The 20,196-nt window shown below is 45.1% G+C and overlaps 1 protein-coding gene across 3 annotated transcripts in view; it reads left to right on the forward strand.

Annotated features, from left to right (window-relative positions):
* unc79 (unc-79 homolog, NALCN channel complex subunit) overlaps positions 1 to 20,196 on the forward strand; it is a 33,104-nt gene that overhangs the window by 8,095 nt on the left and 4,813 nt on the right. Inside the window, exons 9-38 of one of the 3 annotated variants that reach the window (XM_071910986.2) lie at positions 672 to 760; positions 1,184 to 1,224; positions 1,424 to 1,452; positions 2,961 to 3,190; positions 3,516 to 3,687; positions 3,894 to 4,124; positions 4,853 to 5,043; positions 5,842 to 5,965; positions 6,457 to 6,597; positions 7,216 to 7,431; positions 8,111 to 8,338; positions 8,690 to 8,831; positions 9,260 to 9,339; positions 9,508 to 9,656; positions 9,829 to 9,986; positions 11,439 to 11,620; positions 11,974 to 12,175; positions 12,365 to 12,544; positions 13,276 to 13,334; positions 13,818 to 14,102; positions 14,254 to 14,436; positions 14,672 to 14,834; positions 15,369 to 15,518; positions 15,664 to 16,941; positions 17,808 to 17,909; positions 18,515 to 18,818; positions 18,915 to 19,055; positions 19,180 to 19,218; positions 19,346 to 19,458; positions 19,771 to 19,856. In XM_071910986.2, coding sequence (XP_071767087.2) covers positions 672 to 760; positions 1,184 to 1,224; positions 1,424 to 1,452; positions 2,961 to 3,190; positions 3,516 to 3,687; positions 3,894 to 4,124; positions 4,853 to 5,043; positions 5,842 to 5,965; positions 6,457 to 6,597; positions 7,216 to 7,431; positions 8,111 to 8,338; positions 8,690 to 8,831; positions 9,260 to 9,339; positions 9,508 to 9,656; positions 9,829 to 9,986; positions 11,439 to 11,620; positions 11,974 to 12,175; positions 12,365 to 12,544; positions 13,276 to 13,334; positions 13,818 to 14,102; positions 14,254 to 14,436; positions 14,672 to 14,834; positions 15,369 to 15,518; positions 15,664 to 16,941; positions 17,808 to 17,909; positions 18,515 to 18,818; positions 18,915 to 19,055; positions 19,180 to 19,218; positions 19,346 to 19,458; positions 19,771 to 19,856 — 5,688 coding nt within the window. Of the gene's footprint in view, positions 1 to 671; positions 761 to 1,183; positions 1,225 to 1,423; positions 1,453 to 2,960; positions 3,191 to 3,515; positions 3,688 to 3,893; positions 4,125 to 4,852; positions 5,044 to 5,841; positions 5,966 to 6,456; positions 6,598 to 7,215; positions 7,432 to 8,110; positions 8,339 to 8,689; positions 8,832 to 9,259; positions 9,340 to 9,507; positions 9,657 to 9,828; positions 9,987 to 11,438; positions 11,621 to 11,973; positions 12,176 to 12,364; positions 12,545 to 13,275; positions 13,335 to 13,812; positions 14,103 to 14,253; positions 14,437 to 14,671; positions 14,835 to 15,368; positions 15,519 to 15,663; positions 16,942 to 17,807; positions 17,910 to 18,514; positions 18,819 to 18,914; positions 19,056 to 19,179; positions 19,219 to 19,345; positions 19,459 to 19,770; positions 19,857 to 20,196 lie in introns of all 3 variants that reach the window. The other 2 variants (XM_071910987.2, XM_071910988.2) reach the window with 2 other exon arrangements.

Here is a 20,196-nt window from a genome sequence, read left to right on the forward strand (position 1 = left end):
TGCGTGTCGGTGTGTTTGCTCTTGTGAGCGCCACAGTAAATAAATCAGGGCACGCCCGGGTGGCTGTGTGAGTGGGGTAATGATATCAGTCTCTGCAACTCAAGACCCATCTCCGCTGCTCTGCTCTATCTGCTCTGCCTGCTTTTACTCAACTGTGCTCCAAACTGACAAATAGAGTAGGACCAGGGGCGCGGACAGGGGCCGGATTTCAATTACCAGGAGCAGGGAGGGGGTACGGGGGGAGGGGGGCTTAATTGGAAGCGGTGACCCCGTGCAGCCCTTGAGGATAGGGTGGCATCAAGTGAGCACAGTGAATTACAGAGCACCATCTGAACATTGAGGCCATGAGCAGCGCGGTTTAATGCAGGGCCGGCACGGATCGCAAGATAACGGAGCGCAGCATATGCGTGCAACCATCCACACAGAGGCTTGGGGAGACAGGTATAGGGGTCACATGTTTTCCTGGTTGAAACCATGATTTATTGTCCCTAGAGTACACTGCGTCAGAGTGGCTAAGGCAAAATGTTAGCAGCAGCTGATGTGTGGTCGTGTATTTTAACAACCCAGAATCATCGCTTTGCCAGTCTTTTGCATGAAAATGAAACATCAAATGAACGAATTGAAATGTTCCATCCGTATTCTAACTGACGCTACCTGTACCACTTTTGCAGATGTGCATAGATCCCACTCTGTCTGTTGCCCTGGGAGACAAGCCCCCTCCTCTGTACATATGTGAGGAGTGCAGCCAGAGGATAGCAGGGTATGCATCTGTTTCACCCCTGTCCTCCACCCCTCCATCCCTCTATCCTCCCCCTCCTTCAACAAGACGCCATTCCAAACACACATCACCTAACTGCCTGCCTCATTATTCCTCTCTTTAACCCAGGGGAAACACATTGCCATGGCTACATAATTCCCTTGCGCAGTTAACGAGATCATGATCACAAAACCACGCAGCCACTTGTTTCTCTTCTCTCTAACGTGTGTCATACTGTAATTGCATGGCTCTGCGGTTTGCCATTTTCTTTGATGTTGAGGAAAGATATTCCGTGTCCCAGCTCTGTTAATCATAGGAAGTTGAGCTGACTGTGTGTGTATGTGTCAGCTGGAAGCGTGTGTAAGCTCTGAGGTGGTCTTAGCTAACAAATGGAGTATTATTTATACATTTCTGTGACCTTTTCAGAGACCACGCTGAATGGCTCGTTGATGTGCTCTTGCCCCAAGGTGAGTGTTCACAAACAAATAGGTGTTTGAGCTGGAATATTCCTTTCTTTCAGTCTGTCTCCCTCCCCACAGGCACAGAGACACACACAGTAAATAAAATATAAAGATACTGTATACGGCACAATGAGAGAAAAGATTCATTTTTATAAGCCACTTTTATTGTCTCATGTTGAATATTTCTGTGACTTTGTCTTTGCAGCTGAGATATCTGCTATTTGTCAAAAGAAGGTAAGATTGTCATGTTGTGATGCGCACACTGGTGTCTTTGTCTACTCTTTCATTAGTTCATATTCATTGTGATCTATCTCATCGCTATTCGAGCATAGTATCTTACTTACTTATCCAGTATCTCACCATATGTAGGATAATTGTGAGCACTATAGTTGTTGGTAGTATTCATTATGGATTTTATCCAGTTTACCTTCTTCTGACCCCTGACCCTTAGCCTTTGCTGTCATTATTGATTAACTGATTCACTGCTTTTTCAGAATAATCAAGTCCTGCCTTGTGCTTGTTTTGCTCCAAACCAAAGTAAAAGTTCTAGGAATGATTCATTCATCCTCCACCAATCAAATACTGAACATATTTTAAATACTTTTATTACAATATACAGAAATGTGTTGGACCTGTTAACCTTGTGGAAAAAAATATTTAATGAAATCCAATTTCATCTGTGATGTATTGTGAGGTAATTTATTTATGAACTTGATAATTTTTTCTCAATTGGAGAGTCCATTCACTGAAGTGGCTCTGCGAAGGCCGAGTCATTTTCTAATGGAAGTGGTGGGGCGTGATGTTTGTTCGCTGTTGAACGCAGCGGCGAGGGCGTAAGTGCTCCCTGCTGGTTTCCAGGGAGACGCGGGGAAAACTGGGTGTGCGATGATCTCAGGTATTCCCGTCAAGCCGAGCAGCCGCCCCGGCGTTGTCACGGGAAACGGCAGCTGGCCTCCATCCTAGTTTGTCCAGCAGTTATAATCCACCGCCTCCCTTTTTGAGCAGGCTTTGTCCCACTCATTCCAGAAAGCTCTTTAAACTCCCACCTGGACTCACTCCAGCTCTGTTATTATTATTAACTGAGACATTACCCTTCCATCTGAGAAGTGATTATGTGTCACGTTTACCAGAATAGCAACTTATCAATACACCCAGTACCCCTGATGGAACACAGTGAAAATAACAATACATCAGTAACATCAGGCTAATGACAGTGCTTGTTTGTTGTCGAAAGACGGACGGGCAAATGAGAGAACGCTCTCTCGGAGGAAAGATATGTTAATTTGATAGACAGCAATGCATCCCTCTAACGGACAAAGATTAGTGGCTGATCAGATTAGGTCAGTCCCCCAATGCCATCCTTTTTATTTTTAGAAACCTGAGACACCATGGGGACGCATAAAGAATTATTCTATCCCTGCAGATATAGACGAACAAACATCTCTAAACCTACGCCCCAGATAGGAGAATATTAAAGAGAGGAATGTTATTTAAGAGGATAATTAGGCCTGAACGTCGCTTTTGATACCCGGAAATATATTTATTTTTAGAGGCTTGTCAGTATGGTGTGATTGCATGATGTGCTGTGATTGCAGCAGGTTTTTATTTAGCTGCCTACTCCTTCCCAGAATAGAAATAAAGTAAACGTCTGTTCTCTGTTCTCTGTCTTCTCTTCTCTTCTCTCCTCTCCTCTCCTCTCCTCTCCTCTCCTCCTTTTTCCCCCATGTGTCTTGGCTCGGTAGAACTGTAGCTCTCACGTTAGGAGGGCCGTGGTCACCTGCTTCTCGGCCGGCTGCTGTGGGCGCCATGGCAACCGGCCTGTCCGCTACTGCAAGCGTTGCCATGTCAACCACCACAGCAGCGAGGTGGGGGCTGCGGCGGAGACCCATCTGTACCAGACCTCGCCCCCTCCCATCAACACCCGAGAGTGCGGGGCTGAGGAGCTCGTGTGCACTGTGGAGGCTGTTATAAGGTGCGTTCACTGTGTTTAGATTGATACATCACAGCCGCACACAGGCACATGTTGTGCTGCAAATCGTGGTTTTACATGAATCTGTACACTTCAATTAAATATATGAAAATGCATACTGTATGTCAGGATATTTTCTGTCAGTCTTTTCTTGCTCTTTCTCTCTTACTCTGTTTTTCTCTTCCTCCCTCTACATCTCTCTTTCTCTCATATATATATATATATATATACACACACATATAAATTCTATATATCAGTTTCTCTGCCTGTATCTCTTTCTGCTGTTTTTCTGTCCCTCTGCAACTATTATCCCTCCATCTCCGTCCAGCCTGCTGAAGGAGGCAGAGATTCACGCAGAACAGCGCGAGTTTGAGCTGAACAGGCGTCGTCAGATGGGCCTGTCTGCCTCCCACCACTCTCTGGACAACATCGACTTTGACAACAAGGAGGATGACCAGCACGACCAGCGGCTCCTCAGTCAGTTCGGCATCTGGTTCCTGGTGCGTATTCGCCGGCTGTTTCTGTGTCCATCAATAACAAAGCAGGCGTGAGATAAGGATGTGTGCACGGCCTCTTATCACCACTCCGCTGAATTCAGCGGTACCCTGACTGAATTAGTTTGCCTCTCTGACGCACTTCCCTGCCCTTTGCCTGCGTCTCCTACCCCCCACCCCCCACCCCCCACCCCCCCTTCCACACCCTGCAGGTAAGCCTGTGCACCCCCAATGAGAACACGCCCACGGAGAGCCTGGCCCGGCTGGTCAGCATGGTGTTCCAGTGGTTTCACTCCACCGCCTACATGATGGATGACGAGGTGGGCAGCCTGGTGGAGAAGCTCAAGCCTCAGTTTGTCACCAAGTGGCTGAAGACGGTGTGCGACGTGCGCTTCGACGTCATGGTCATGTGCCTGCTGCCCAAACCTGTGGAATTTGCCAGGGTAAGGTGTCAGCGCCAAGTGAGTTTACATACACTACCGGTCAAGAGTTTGGACACACCTGATTGAATGTACTACATTTTTCATTATCTTAAAGCCATTTTGATCTAAAGGCTTATGCTTAAATGTTTGAAATTAGTTTTGTAGACAAATGTAAATAGTGAAGTTGATGCCTATGTATGAATTTATTTCCAAAGCCTTTGCCTTTGCATCAAGGCAAAGAATTATTTTGATTTGTTTAGCACTTTTTGGTCACTGCATAATTGCATTTGTGTTATTTCATAGTTTTGATTTCTTTACTATTATTATGTGGAAAATAGTAAAAATAAAGAAAAATGTGGTGTGTCCAAACTTTTGGCTGGTAGTGTAGGTAGGGGACTATGGGGGATGTACAGGGTGCTGGTGTTGGATGTGTAAGGCGGTGGGAAAAGGTTATGAGAAAATATAATTTGGAGTCTACTCGGAAAAGGCATAAAGATTACACCTCCCAATATTATTTGGTCCTTCCATCTCATCCCACAGGGCAATGCACATACTCTTATCTATCTCAGTTATAGTGCATGTTGATCTTTGAACATGTTGCATGTTGGAACAGCTAGGAGCGAAGAATGACATTGGACCAGGATGTCATTGAGGATTGAGGTCTATTGGTGTTATTCTGGGCAGGTCACCATCTTTACTCCCCCTTGGCTGTGTTTGATCTAAGCCGGTCTGTGCACACTTTTCCCCAGGTGGGGGGTTACTGGGACAAGTCATGTAGCACGGTGACCCAGCTAAAGGAAGGCCTGAACCGGATCCTGTGTCTGATTCCCTACAATGTCATCAGCCAGCCGCTCTGGGAGTGCTTCATGCCTGAGTGGCTGGAGGCGATCCGCACCGAGGTTCCCGACCACCAGCTCAAAGAGTTCCGGGAGGTGCTCAGGTTCGTTCACCTCCTCAGAGACATAATATTTACATATTATAATTATTATTGCTGTAACAAAGACAGTTTTTTATGTGAAAATAATAATATTTCCTTGTTAGTTACTTGTATGCCTATGCCTGCAGTGAGTTGGATATGAGCCTTATCTTACTGTAAAGGAAAAATCCACCTATTGGCGATTTTGTTGCTTGGTGGTGGATTTTTCTTATTCCTGCGGATATATGGCCAAATGTAGACGATGTGACGTCTACAGTTATCTAAAACATCAATTGTAAACATTGGGTTTTGGTGTCAGTCACTCAAGGGCTTATTTCTAGACTCACCATTTTGCACCGACATTCAACAATCCTACAGGGAGAAAACCCATTGTAGAAGAGGAAGAGATTAACAATTTCTCCACCGACAGTAGCCTCAATAGACCAGAATGCAATGCAGCCACAAGACATTTTTGTGTTTTGAGTAAGGGCCGTGACTTTCACTTTTCCTTGACTGGAAAAACTCTTGCTCTCTTGCTCTTACGATGCTATCACTATTGTTCTTTTCACGTTGGGAAATGCAGGAAATCACTAACTGAAGTAGAAGTAGTAAAGGCAGGTTGAGGGAAAGTGGGTACAGCAGAAAAGTAAATACAACACTTTATTACAAATTAACTCCTGGAACGCATTGAACATTACAGATTGATGACATATAACAGTGTTAGAGTATCTGAGGATGGATGTTTCCTTTTACTTCTCTACATAAATGCACATCCATGACCATATTCTGTATTACTCTGTTTTGTCTCCCTTCTACCTGCAGTAAGATGTTTGATATTGAGCTGTGCCCCCTGCCCTTCTCCATGGAAGAGATGTTTGGCTTCATCAGCTGCAGATTCTCCGGATACCCAGCGTCTGTGCAAGAGCAGGCTCTGCTGTGGCTGCATGTAAGCGCACCTACACACACACACACACACACACACACACACCCAAGTGTCCAGTCCATATCCTGTGGTTCTGTCCACAGTGCGTGTGAATTGAACAGGTTGTCATTGTGCGCGAGAGTCTGGGCAAGGGCCCTGCTGAATATGGATCTGGGTCACAGAATGAGACTGAGAGACACAGGAGGGATTTTGCCTTTCATCCCATATGCACTCACAGCTTGCTGCCCTATATACATGGATCCGTTTCAAGTTTTCTGTCACAACTATGATCAAGAGATAGCAGTAATTCAATCTTATGAAATAGGTCACATTCAAATCAGATAGAGAAGTGAAGATAGAGAGAGAGAACTATTTTTTGCTTTTGCACCTCTTTATGTCTCCGTGGTGTATCTCTGTGGTGTGCGGTCCAATTCATACGTGCTTATGAGTGCTTAGTATGAGTTTGTGTCAGTAATGTGTTTATATTGAGTGTTGTGTGTCTTGTTTGGGCCTAGGTTCTGTCGGAGCTGGACATCGTGGTGCCTCTTCAGCTGTTGATCGGGATGTTCTCTGATGGGGTGAACTCTGTGAAGGAGCTGGCCAATCAGAGGAAGGCCCGGGTGTCGGATCTGACCGGCAACACTGGGGCTCGCAGGGTGAGGGAGGCGGCCGTGCCAAAGTTACTCCCATCCAACAGAACATTGTGCATGTCATCCTCAACATTTTGCCCTTACTAGTGAGCCCCGAAGAGTTTATTGCTCACTTTTCGTCTCTCTTAGTTGAATCATATCAGTGTTAGCCTGGGTACACACTATATTCCAAAAAACATGTCTGGCCAGCAGTGTACTCAAAACATCGCCTCACTAGGTGTTCATAAATTTATGCACCTTGGGAGCAGCTTTAGGTGTGCCGAGTCTGCCGACTCCACTTTTTTTAGATGGTTTGTATTCTGTCCAGCACCTGTTTAGGCCTGGGATGTGTGTGTTTTTACTCTGCTTGGTCTCTATTGTCTACCATTCACAGGGCTGTGCGTTGCCATGGGAACTGCCAAAATCTAAATATAGCTCTGTTAAGGGGCTTAATTGAACTTGACTACCGTGGAGATTTATCATTGGAAATTATAGCTGAGTGACTGTGGACTTATACGTGTCATTATAACTGCCAGCAACAGGGGAATGTTGGCGATCAAAAGATTGTCAAGTGCATAAATGCTTTGAATTTGAATTGAAACCAGCGTATTTCACATTGTATGGTGATGCGTTCTGTGCCACTAGGTGAGTGTGGTGTCAGATCCAGGACGCCGTGGGCAGCACAACACCCTGAGCCCGTTCCCCAGTCCGTTCCGCAGCCCGTTCCGCAGCCCGCTGCGCTGCAGCCCCTTCAAAAACCTGGGTCACGCCGCCGGCCACTGTGCGCTGGATCTGGACTGTGACGACGACGACATGAACCTGGGCTGCTTCATCCTCATGTTCGACCTCATCCTCAAGCAGGTGACCATACATCCCTGATGAAACATCGCTAGAATATTTTTATAATATTCCTACAGGGACTTATAGGCTGTCTGTGGTACTCAATAGTGACTTTATAGTGATCTTATTGTACTTCATGGCATTTTTATCTCTAATGCTGCCCTACAAGCCAAAGTGCATTAATTGCTTAACTAGTGAAACTGAGAAAAGACTTCAAAACTATAAGACTTCAAAGTTTAATTTGTACCCAAACAAAAATATTGTTGGTGCAGAAATGGACTGTATATAATTTAAAAGCTATTATATGAATAATTTCTCTTTATATGAAACCTAAACTCTAGTTATAACCTTTGACCTTTAAGACAACAAAAAAAGTAGTTACTGCAATTTTTGGAGGGCAGTATGGTATCGCTATAATATTCCTATAATATTCTTATAGAGACTACTGTGATATTTGTATGGTATCCTTCTAAAATGTATTTGGAATGGTTCTAACTGACAAACCGAGGATGTACATTCATAATATTCAGCATTTTGTTTCAAGCATGTTATGTTAGTTTAAAGCCAATTGTTCCCCCTCTTTCATTTAGAGACAAATGACTCACAGTGAACAAAACACACAGGTGGGATGTTGAGATTTGTGTCGTGCTCCACTTTCTGCTCCCCTGTTTTTACGGTTGTCTCCCCCCCGCTGTCCCAGATGGAGCTCCAGGATGACGGTGTGATGCTGGGTCTAGACAGCAGCCTGGGGAAGGATATCGTGGGCATCATCAACAACGTCTTCCAGGCCCCGTGGGGGGGCTCCCACACCTGCCAGAAGGATGAGAAGGCCCTGGAGTGCAGCCTGTGCCAATCCAGCATCCTGTGCTACCAGCTGGGCTGTGAGCTGCTGGAGAGGCTGACCCCCCGGGAAGAGATACGCCTGGTGGTGAGACGCCGCTCACATCATCATGCACCAAATATAAATGGACCCCGTGCATAAAACATGTCAGCCTCCAAGATTGATGCCATTCAGTCCTTCTGTCCCAACCCACAGTGCAATTATAAAACACCGTTGTGTGTCTGGCTCAGCCGTCTTGTTGCAGATGACATCAATCCTGGAGGCTGACATGCTTTATGAATGCGATTCGTTTTATGCATGCAGACGCACACTCACTAATAGGTAACTCTAAATTTGCATGTGAATGAGGCTAATGGCCCGAATATCGTGCTCGCTAAATTACTGGTCATGTGAAGTGAACGAGGGGGGATTTTTCAAGACTTCTGATCTGCCCTCTAGGAACCCACTGATAGTTTGGAGGAGACCTTGCTCTTGGCTCAGACAGATTTCTCCCTGGGGGCCGAGAACGGAACTGAGGAAGGAGACAACCCAACTGGCACACACACCGACAACCCCAGTAACCACTCTCCTGATAACCCACGTGTGTATACTCAATGTCTTTCACATGAAATGTTAAGATTAAGATTAAGATGTGTCAACTATGATGTCAATAATCTGAAATACAGACAAATCTTAACTGACTGGTTTACCAAGCAGGCACAATGATAGATCCAAAAACATAAATTATCGATTGTGTTAATTTTTTGGAACTGATTGCAAATTAGAACAGAGCTCATGTATGCGGCGGCATGTTTCATATTTTCAATAGCCTCGGGTACAGAATTGCAATACATTTTGTGCTGCAAACATTTCACACTCCCAATCAACCTCCGCTCCCTATTAATAATTGACGTTCTATTTTAATGCAAAAAAGACTGAACATGCAGAGCAACTTGAAAGAGCACCGGAGATGTTTCCCTTGGTTGGGGAATTGTTTCTCACATGAAAGCCTTGTTCCTTTCCTTCCAGCAATGAAGAATAACTCTGATAAGAAGTTCTCCTACCAGCAGCTACCAGTGTCTTTGAAGCTTATTTACACCATTCTGCAGGTACTTGTTCTGAATAACTGCATATAAAAACCGAGATACAAATAGACTGGAGCCATTCAGTAGTATTTAATTTCAGTGTTATTCATCTGAATGTAAATATGGTATATTATGAGTCACACATCTCTACTGTATGAGTCAGTGTTCATCGTCATCCTGTGTTCTGTTTAGGAAATGTCCAAGTTTGAGGAGCCTGACATCTTGTTCAACATGCTGAACTGTCTGAAGATCCTGTGTCTGCATGGGGAGTGTCTGTACCTCGCCCGTAAGGATCACCCCCAGTTCCTGGCCTACGTCCAGGAGAAGATGCTCATCCCAAGGTGTGTGTTGACAGCCTCCCAGCTATGAGACACAGAATTAGTGACTTTGATCATTTTGATGAAAATATCTCTTTGTGGCAGTTGTATTTCAATCAGCTACTTAACGGCCACTTCAGGATGTGTTTGTTTGTGTATGTGTGTGTGTGTGTCTAATTTGATGCATGTGTTTCAGCCTGTGGTCCATGTTGAAGTCAGAGTTTTGCCAGCTGGCCTCGCTGGCTGTGCCTCAGCTCCTCCACGCCCTCTCTCTCTCCCACGGAGCAGACATCTTCTGGAACCTCATCGACACAAACTTCAACAGCAAGGACTGGAAGATACGATTTGAAGCGGGTGAGAGATATAGAACAGGAGGCTTGGTCTGATATGTGATACTGTATATCTGATATATATACAGCCCGTATTGCTTATGGTGATGATATATGGCCTCATATACAGGTGTATACACTGTGTGAGGCTCAACATGATGTCGTTGCTCTCTCATCAGCAACATTGTGAGTTGTATTTGCGGTTTTCATGCCGAGTTTTGTGAGTGATTCGGTTGCGGTTATATGAATGAAACGTCCTCCATAAACCACCGCTACCCACGTCTCCCCCTTGTGTTGTCATGGTTACCATGCGGCTCATACAGGCGGCAAAGAGGAATTGCGGGATTAATAAGGTTTTTCTCGCCCTGTGATTGGCAGAGAGGAGCTGTATGACCTTGAGACAGAGGCAGAGGACAGGTCCTCTGACATGCTATATGGATACAGGACAAGAGGGGAGCGGAGAATAAACACAAACAGAAGCTATGCGAAATCGATAATGAGCTAAACATACACATTGTTCAGAAAGTGTTCAGCTTTTTACATATATAAAAACCCTAGAAAATGGCAGAATGAATGGTGACACATTACATTGCAAACCATTCAGTCTGGTGGCCAAGTGAAATGATGTGTCATGATGACAAGTTGAGATTCACAGGGACTATATCACAAACATGAGCTCTAATAATGTAATTATGCCGCTGTATTAGCTGTGTTGAAACAGACAGTCACAAATTTACTTGTGTGTGTAAATCATGCTAAAAAAAGATAGTTGTGTTCCAAGGCTGCACTGTGACCGACAGGCAATCTGACCGTGACCGGCCTGGTTTGAGCCTCTCTACCACACTGACACCTAGTGGCCAACACTGGGTACTGTCCACCAGCACAAAATGGATGAGGCCTTGTGGATGCTCCTTCAGGACTAAAATTATTCATCTATTTTTAGATTATAAATTTAGATTTCAAGCTGAGTCGTGATATAAACAGAGCCAATAATTAGGCTACTGTAAGCAGCATCCTCGTTGTGCTTATCTTTTTTTATAAATCATTGTGTCCAGCCACGATGGTGCAGGGTATGCTGGACATTATGTCGTCATGGTAGCGTCTGTCTGTCTGTCTATGTGTAGACACATTCTTGTGAACACCATAACTTAAGAACAATACATGATAGAAACTTCATACTTACTCACAGGCTCCCCCTATAGAGTAGATGATCTGATTAGACTTTGGAGCACCTTGCTGCATAAATCTGCATATTAATAAGCAAAAAGTGATTTTGCTGACTATCAACTGCTATAACTTCATATTCATGCTGTCTATGTGTTATGTGAACACAAGTATGTTGACATAGAACTAGTTTAATTAATGACCTGATTAGCATAACTGGTTAACAGCTCAAGTGGCTGTTGTTTATATTGCGTGGGCTGTCTGTGGTGCTGAGATGTCTATTTTTGCCCTGTATTGTCATGGAAACTCCCAGTGGAGAAGGTAGCGGTGCTGTGTCGCTTCCTGGACATCGGCTCAGTGACGAAAAACCACTTGCTGAAGTATTCCCTGGCCCACGCCTTCTGCTGCTTCCTGGCCTCTGTGGAGGACGTCAACCCTGCCGTGGCGACCCGGGCCAGACTGCTGCTGGACACCATCAAGAGGCCGGCCTTACAGGTGACCTGCTCACACAACAAGTTCCAGACTTTTTCCAAATGGGAAATGTTAGTGCAGTGCGGCATAAAGCACAACACACACTCAGAACAGGCAAAATATACAAAACAACATAAATGTAAATAGACACATTAATACGAAGCAAAGGGACAATATAAAGTGCGAAGAATCACCATGGAAACTCTGGCATGGGTCTGTCTGTAACAGTTGAGTAGGTTTTCATAGTCTGGCTCTACTGTCCTGAAAGATAACAGAGGCTTTGTATTGAAGAATGGAGAAAGGCAGATTGTTTGTGTCTGTGTGTGTCTGCATGTGTTCATGTTCTGTTGTGTGTGTGTGTGTGTATTGGTATCTAGGGCTTGTGCCTGTGCCTGGACTTCCAGTTTGACACTGTCGTGAGGGATCGGCCCATCATCCTCAGCAAGCTTCTGCTGCTGCACTTCCTGAAGAAGGAGGTTCCTGCTCTTAGCTGGGAGTTTTTCGTCAACCGCTTTGAAACGTTATCTCTGGAAGCCCAGCTACACCTGGACTGCAACAAGGAGTTCCCTTTCCCCACTAGTACGTAGCTGCGATGTCCCCATTCAGACAGTCTATACCCCAGCTGTGTGCATCTTCACTAGATTTTTGTTTGACATAGTTACCTGTAACCTACTTAGAAAAACTTGGCAGACATAATATATTTGTTGCATCTGAAAATCTTGCATTACAGCCTAATAGCGCTATAAATTAGGTTCATTCTTTTGTCAGCTATCACAGCCGTGCGAACCAATGTAGCCAACCTCAGCGATGCAGCAATGTGGAAGATCCGGCGGGCTCGTTTCGCCAGGAACCGGCAGAAGAGCGTGCGTTCCCTCCGGGACAGTGTGAAGGGCCCGTCAGAGTCCAAACGGGCGTTCTCACTCCCGGAGTCTCTGAGCAACCGACTTCGTGAGTAGCACAGCTCAGCCAGTCTGCCTGTTTATCTGTCTGAACCTGTGTCAGTTCCATACAGACCTGGGTCAAATAGTGTCTTTTTTAAGACTTGTTTAAGCCGACTCAAGTGCCACATTGGTGGGATGTTGAGACAATCCCAGGAATGTATTTGAAAGTCAATGTATCCATTTCTATAAAAGAGAACCATCTGACACTATCGGAATTGTCCTGATACAATAAACATTTTGTATTTCATGCAGGTGAAACTTTGCAAATACTATTTGACCAAAGTCTGGTCCCATTTCCCTAATGTTTCTCTCCTCACTCATTTGCATCTCTTGTTCCAATGCAGCAACGTTTGTTTCATGTGAATGTCCAAATACTACTTTGTTTGAAAAGGAGGGACTCCTTACCCTGTCTTTCATTTTCTCATTGACTCTGCACAGAAGGCTGTCTGAGTTTCTGGGAGATGCTGCTACTGTTGGCTTCAAACATAATGTGGCTGTTGAGCAGCTGTGTTTGGCTATTTGTGATTTGTCCAGATGATTTCATGAAAGCCCTCAAACTTTATAGCACTTGGCGTCCACATTGTTTTGGGGCCATGTAGTGTGGTTTTTGTGAACAGTACCAGTGTGTGTGTGTGTGTGTGTGTGTGTGTGTTGGATTGTCGGGAAGCTCAGACACGTGTCCTGTGCTGTCTCCCCTGAGCATTCTCCTAAATTGTGTTCTTCATATGTGGTTTTTAGCTCTAAGGCTTACGAGGCAAGAGCACTCTGCCCCGACACTGGGAGATATGATAGAGAAAGTCCTGCCAGGTAATTAACAATCCAAATTCGATCATATTATTCTGCATAACATTGGAGGAAAAACATATGTATGACTATCAACAAAGCTGATAGGCTATGTGAAAATATGAAAAAGCAATGTTTGTTCTATGACGACATTCATTGTTCTTTCATAAGTAGCCGGCCTAAAGCTTAAAAAAAATTCGGACACAACACAATGAGCGAAAAGCAACACTCTTGCTAATAGCTAGCTTGTCATGTTTTTCTGTTTACCCCTTCTTCCATGAACATGTTGCAGTGATGTCCATGTACAGTTCATGATGATGTATCTGCCTCTCTAGACAGAGAGAAGTGGACGAGATGAGTTGACTCCCCCCACCCCTGTGTGTCACCCCCCCCCCCCCCCCCCCTGCACCCTTCCCTCTTCCCATCCTCTGCCTCTGTCTGCAGCACGCTTCCTCCCGCCCTTTAACCCTGACGCTTCAGCCCCTCTCCTAGGCCAGACGCCGTCTCCTGAGGACGACTCCATCATCAGAGACCTGCTCCCCGAGGACGCCGGGATAGACCACCAGACGGTCCACCAGCTGATCATGGTGCTCATGAAATTTATGGCCAAGGACCAGAGTAGTGCCGAGGCCGACATCGGCAGTGCCAAGGCCTTCAACACCGTGAAGCGCCACCTGTATGTGCTGCTGGGCTACGACCAACAGGAGGGCTGCTTCATGATCGCGCCTCAGAAGATGCGCACCTCCACCTGCTTCAACGCCTTCATCGCTGGCATCGCACAAGTGACTGACATATAACCCCTTATTTAACATCAGCCTGTTTGGTATTCTGTGTTTACTGCTGGAGCTTTAATAGTATGTTTAATGGTATGCTATGACGATTATTACAGTATGTGCTATACATGCTAATGAATTCCAATGCTGTTTTTTCCAGGTGATGGACTATAATATTGGTCTGGGGAAGCAGCTGCTCCCCCTGGTGGTCCAGGTGTTGAAATACTGCACTTGTCCCCAGCTGAGACACTACTTCCAGCAGCCGCCCCGATGCTCCCTCTGGGCCCTGAGGCCACACATCAGACAGATGTGGCTCAAAGCCCTGCTAGTCATCCTCTATAAGGTACTCTATGTGTCACCACATGGCATAAAGTACAGTGGGATTTCATTGCATGGGGCATTATTCATTCAGTCTCCTAGGTAACATCTTTCTTGAAACGAGTGTGAGCTCTAAATGATTGCTGATAAATATATGTATGTCATGTATTATACTGATTTATATTTCTTTATATATCTGAATTGCTATGAGGCAGAGAGATATACAACATAATCTTATTATGTTATTCTGTTCACTACAGTACCCTTACAGAGACATGGATGGGAGTAAAGTAGTCCTCCACCTGATCCACATCACCATCAACACACTGAACGCCCAGTATCACAGCTGTCGTCCCCACTCCACAGCAGGACCCCTCTACAGCGACAACTCCAACATGAGCCGCTACAGCGAGAAGGAAAAAGGTGAAGCAAAATAAAGAACCTTGCTTATCTCAACACGAGTAGATTTCTAAAACAGTCAGTTTTCTGAAGAGGTAATAATGAAGTAAAAGTACATATATATATATATTCTATTGATTGTGGGCACTGGCCCCCGTGTGTAAACATGGCTGGCAGCCTCCGGAAAAGATGGCAAGATGACATGACATGATGATGTGGAGCACAGTATGGGTTATTATTAAAGCTATGAGTCATCTTAAGACCTTTGCTTACAAAAATAGTTATGTTACTGAGAACAGAATTATCTGTGTTTTTGAAGTATACTTTGATCAATTTTAGGTAGCAGTTTTTTTCCAAAATGGATGTCATTTATGGATATCATTTAGGATCGCATTTTGGAACAAAACTCTTTTTGAACACACTGTAGCCTATGATATCAAAACATGAATGAAAAATTCATTCTCCCCAGTAAACTCCACTCCTGAGGGGTTTGGACAATCCAGTTTTTTATTTAAATGTAATGTTGATTTATATTGTCCATATGTTTCTCTATCTTAGAGGAGGACAGTGTATTTGATGAGTCAGACATCCATGACACACCGACTGGAGCCGCTAATAAAGAGTCACAGACCTTCTTTGCCCGCCTGAAGAGGATCGGTGGCAGCAAGTCTGTAAAGTACCAGCCGGTAGAGCTGAATGCCAAGAAAAGTAAGAAGCACGACCTCATCGAGTCAAGTGTAGTATTACAGTGCAGTGATTGAATCTGTTTCAGTACAACATATTTTTGTGATTGCACAGGGCTTGTTGCTTTCACTGGGATAAAGTCTTATCCTCTTCTGTGTGTGTGTATCAGGTGAGATTGAGCTGTCAGAGTACCGTGAAGCCAGCGCCCTTCAGGACAGCATTCTGCACTGTGTGAGGGAGGAGAGCACTAGGAAGAAGCGGCTACAGGCCATGCACAAGCAGAAGTCTCTGGACATTTCCAACACGGACTCCATCCTCTTCAATCTGGACGAACACCGACGCAAGTCCTGCATCGACCGGTGTGACCTGCAGGCGCCCCATGTGGTCCTCCCCCCGTCCTCTGCCACGTCCCACGGCAGGCATCACGGCAAAGGCTCGTCCGACGGCTCCTCGGTTCGGGTGGAGGGCAGCGATCCCGCGGACCGGCGCGGCTCTCGAGGCGGCCATTCCGACAGCTCCAAGCCCATCATCCCAGAGGTGCGTCTCAGCTGCATGGAGACCTTCGATGATAAGCTGGACCAGGACTCGCCGGAGGGATCGGCTCAGGAGAAGGAGGACCCGGACCTCATTGACCTGTCTTCTGACTGCACCTCCATTCCAGAGAAACACTCGCTGCTCTCCATGTCCGACAGCGACTCCCTGGTGTTTGAACCACTGCCTCCTCTGAGGATTGTGGAGAGCGACGAGGAATTCGACCTCAGCGCCCTCATGGGCCCCAGGCTCAACGGGAGCAGCAAGGCCCCTGCTTCCCCTGTCAGCAGCAACACTCTGCGACTGTCCCCGGTGGTGCAGGTGAGTGTGGAGGATTGCTCCAATAACAAAAGAACCCCAGACCTTCCAGTGGGAGAGGCGAGCTCAGAGCAACCATTTGCAGACAAGAGGCTGAACCGAGTGACTCCCAGCACCTCTCTGGAGCTTCCTGACCGTCCGGAGTATGTCTGCCACGAAAGCCCCATGACCCTGAAACAGAAGAGAGACCTGCTAAGGAAGACCCCGCACGTCCCTGACACCTCGCTGGATGACATGTCTATGACCCCCGAGGAGCTGAAGGCAGCGGTGGCACTCGGGACGAGTCCCTCTGGCAGGACTATCTTCTTAGACATCCCCGAGGACACAGCAGAGCCTCTCTCCTCGCCAGAAAAAGGCAACAGTAACAACGATGACGAAGAGGACGGTGATGATGAAGATGACGATGACATCGGCGACGAAGGGGACAGCGACCCCAAACCTGACGATGACGACAATGACGAGGCAGAGTTTAAAATCCAGATTGTTCCCCGACAACGCAAGCAGAGGAAGATAGCTGTCAGCGCCATCCAGAGGGAATACCTGGACATCTCATTTAACACTCTGGACAAGTTGGGCGGTGAGCAGACCACAGAAACCGGTAAGAAGGCAGGGGACACGGGGACCTGAGGCCAGAGGCTCAAAACCTGGGGTTTAGGGGTCCTGGTGCATAGGCCCCCTGCGGCTGGCTCTTACTACCTTACCTGTCTGCTGTCCATGTGCTCTGTAATCTGTCTCCAAGTTATCTTTATTTCAAGGGGATGTCTAAGATTTGAGGAGGCTAACCCAATGCTTTTTAAAAGCATAGTATTCAGAACTTTGTGTCAATATGGCCACCAGTGTATAGTACAGTTACGCTAACTTTCAATAAAGTTTTCTTAGTACTTTTTTTATCACACAAATGTGCACTGACAAACGTGCAAGCTACCTCAAATCTTTACCTAACTCACCACTCCAGCTGTATGGTGTCCTGTGGTGTTTTTTCTATGTACGTTTTCACTTGTTCCTTCATACAAACACTTATAATTTTTACAGCACACATCAATGGCTGTGAAAATAAATGCTGAGAACTAAATTAAAAAAATTAAAGAGGCAGGCAGAATTTAAGATTGTTACCCCGATATCAAACAAAATTTAATGAGATCATAGCAAACTACAAACTATGATTTGCAGAATTTGATAGATATCTGACATTGACAATGAGGTTACATAACTATACACTAAACTTTACATAACAAACTATTATTAAATTAGCACTAAATGGGCTATAACACTAACCCTAATACACTAACCCTTTCCTGATAGTCTTGTATGCAACATTACTGCTGCTACACTAAATTTATACTGTACGCACAACATTTGTACAGGAGCTGGATGTCTATACCCCATGCAGTTTTTCACTGGCATAAGATGGCACATATGCTGATGCCAATGCCCTGCCCATCATTCACCCATATTGCCTTGCAGATCACAAAGTTCTGTCTACCTTGGAAAAGCCACGAGAATCTGCCTCAGCCCCCACCCTCGAAGCTGCTATGCCCGAAACAAGCCACCGCTCTTCAGTATCAAGTAGGATCCAAATACATTACTTTTCCATCTCCTTTTGAACTTCACTAAAAGGGAATGTGGTGGTAGTTAAACATTTCTAGGGCCTCAATATTGCATATATGTTTTTTAAAATTACTTGTTCGCTTTATCCGGTTTTGCATTCTATTCTCTATGCAGTCAACAGAAAATCCATATCCTGCATATATTTTTTTTTTTGCAAATTAACTCATTAACTTAATTTGCAATTAAGCAGTAGTAATTTCATTAAGGGTTGGGCAGTATGAAATAAAAGCAAACTCTGTTATTTGACATGTTATTTATAAAATCATAAAATTCCTAACTAAGAACACTGAAAGAATGCTTAACTAATGTTAGATCATTTAATTTTCTAATTAGTTTCACTCTTAAATTATTGTTATAATGACATACTTCTTAAAAAGCACTGAGCTAAATGCTTGAATTGCCTTAGTTTTATAATAGAAATTACATTAACCATGTCTTTTCTTTTCATGTGAGCGTCTTCCCTATCTCCATGTAAACCCACACACTCTGAGGATGTTGGTATAGCTGGAACAGGCTTAGCAGGCACTTCACCCCAGGTGGTTTTCTCTGTGTCCGACCTTTAGCTCAGTACCGGCAGGTGAAGCGAGGCTCTCTGGGAGCTCTGACCATGAGCCAGCTAATGAAGAGACAGCTGGAGCACCAGTCCAGTGCGCCACACAACATCAGCACCTGGGAGACAGGTCAGCCACTGCAGCAGCCTCTGATAACTGAATCTCCCCCTGAAAGCCTGTCATTATTTCATCGCTGCTCTTCTCCCGCCGTAGGCCCGACTAAGACCAGTCTCCTCTCTGCACCGAGCACCGTCAGCATGTTTGTCCCTGCGCCCGAGGAGTTCATTGACGAGCAGCCTACCACCATGTCTGACAGGTGAATGAGTCAACCATCAGCAACCCCTCTTGAACCAAGCCCACTTAATGCTGATGGACGCTGTTTAAAACGGCCTGTTTCTGTGCGACGCACCAGGTGCCGTGACTGCGGCGCCGTGCTGGAGGAATACGATGAAGAGACTCTAGGACTAGCGGTGGTGGTTCTCTCCATGTTCATCCACCTCAGCCCTGACTTGGCTGCTCCGATGCTTCTCGACATCATGCAGTCTGTGGGCAGGTACAGTGACGCAATCTACATCCACACAGTACTTCACCGTTAAATGAAGTTTCATAACTCACCTCGCTGTAACTCATGCATTATTCATTTCTGAGTTCTAATCCAGTGCTTTAAATTCTCTCAGGTTGGCATCTAGTGCCAATTTTCCCGGACAAGCTGAGAGGTATGAGACATCAAAGCCATTACAGCAGTATGCTTAGATACACACTGTGTTAGAGTTGAGTTTAATGTTTGGTGTGAAGTGTGACTGCCAGTGTAACACAGCCATTTTCCATGTGTTGTTTTGCAAGTATGTTGATCCCAGGGAATGCAGCTGGTGTAGCCAAGCAGTTCCTCCGCTGTATGTTCCACCAGTTGGCCCCCAATGGCATCTTGCCCCAGCTCTTCCAGAGTAACATCAAAGGTCTACTCACACCAATCACTACCCTATTGAAAAATCATTATAATATTCCTGTAATATTTCTATAGGGACTTACAGTGTGACCTTATTGTACTTTATGGTATTCTCCTGTGGCATTATTATATGGTTTTCTGTGGTATCATTTTGGACCTATAATAGTTGCAAGATATTTAAAAGTTTTGCTGTGATATTTGCACAGTATCATTTTATTTGTTTAATGGTTACTATAGTTCCTTTTCATAAAGGTAAGGCTATTAAGTGGATTCCCACTGGACATGCAGTGACCTTCATTTTCTCCCTCTCTCTCTTTTCCAGATGGAAGTTTTCTAAGAACACTTGCATCTTCGCTGATAGACTTTAATGAATTGAGTTCTGTTGCTGCCCTCAACATGCTACTCGAGGTGGGATTTTACATCATATTTTTAGTCCTGATATATGTGGAGTGATTTAACCAGCAGGAGGAGCTCTTGTCAAAGCAGAAGCTTCCATAGGTCCAGCTACAATGTACAGCATAAGTCTATTTGAAATAACAAATCATCAGGGCATTCAAGAAAATCTGCTTTACTCTGCACCACTATCCTACTTTTGTTTGTTCCTCTAGATAAGCTGAATCAACAATGTAAATAAAACATTGTCGATGGATGTTTCCATCTGACCGGTCATCGGTGCTTTTCACTGCTCTAAACACAACCATCAACTGTTGTCTAAATGAGCATTGTGATTGATCAGAAGTGAACGATC

This window comes from Centroberyx gerrardi, chromosome 17 (assembly GCF_048128805.1).
Source record: "Centroberyx gerrardi isolate f3 chromosome 17, fCenGer3.hap1.cur.20231027, whole genome shotgun sequence".
Taxonomy (NCBI): Eukaryota; Metazoa; Chordata; class Actinopteri; order Beryciformes; family Berycidae; genus Centroberyx; species Centroberyx gerrardi.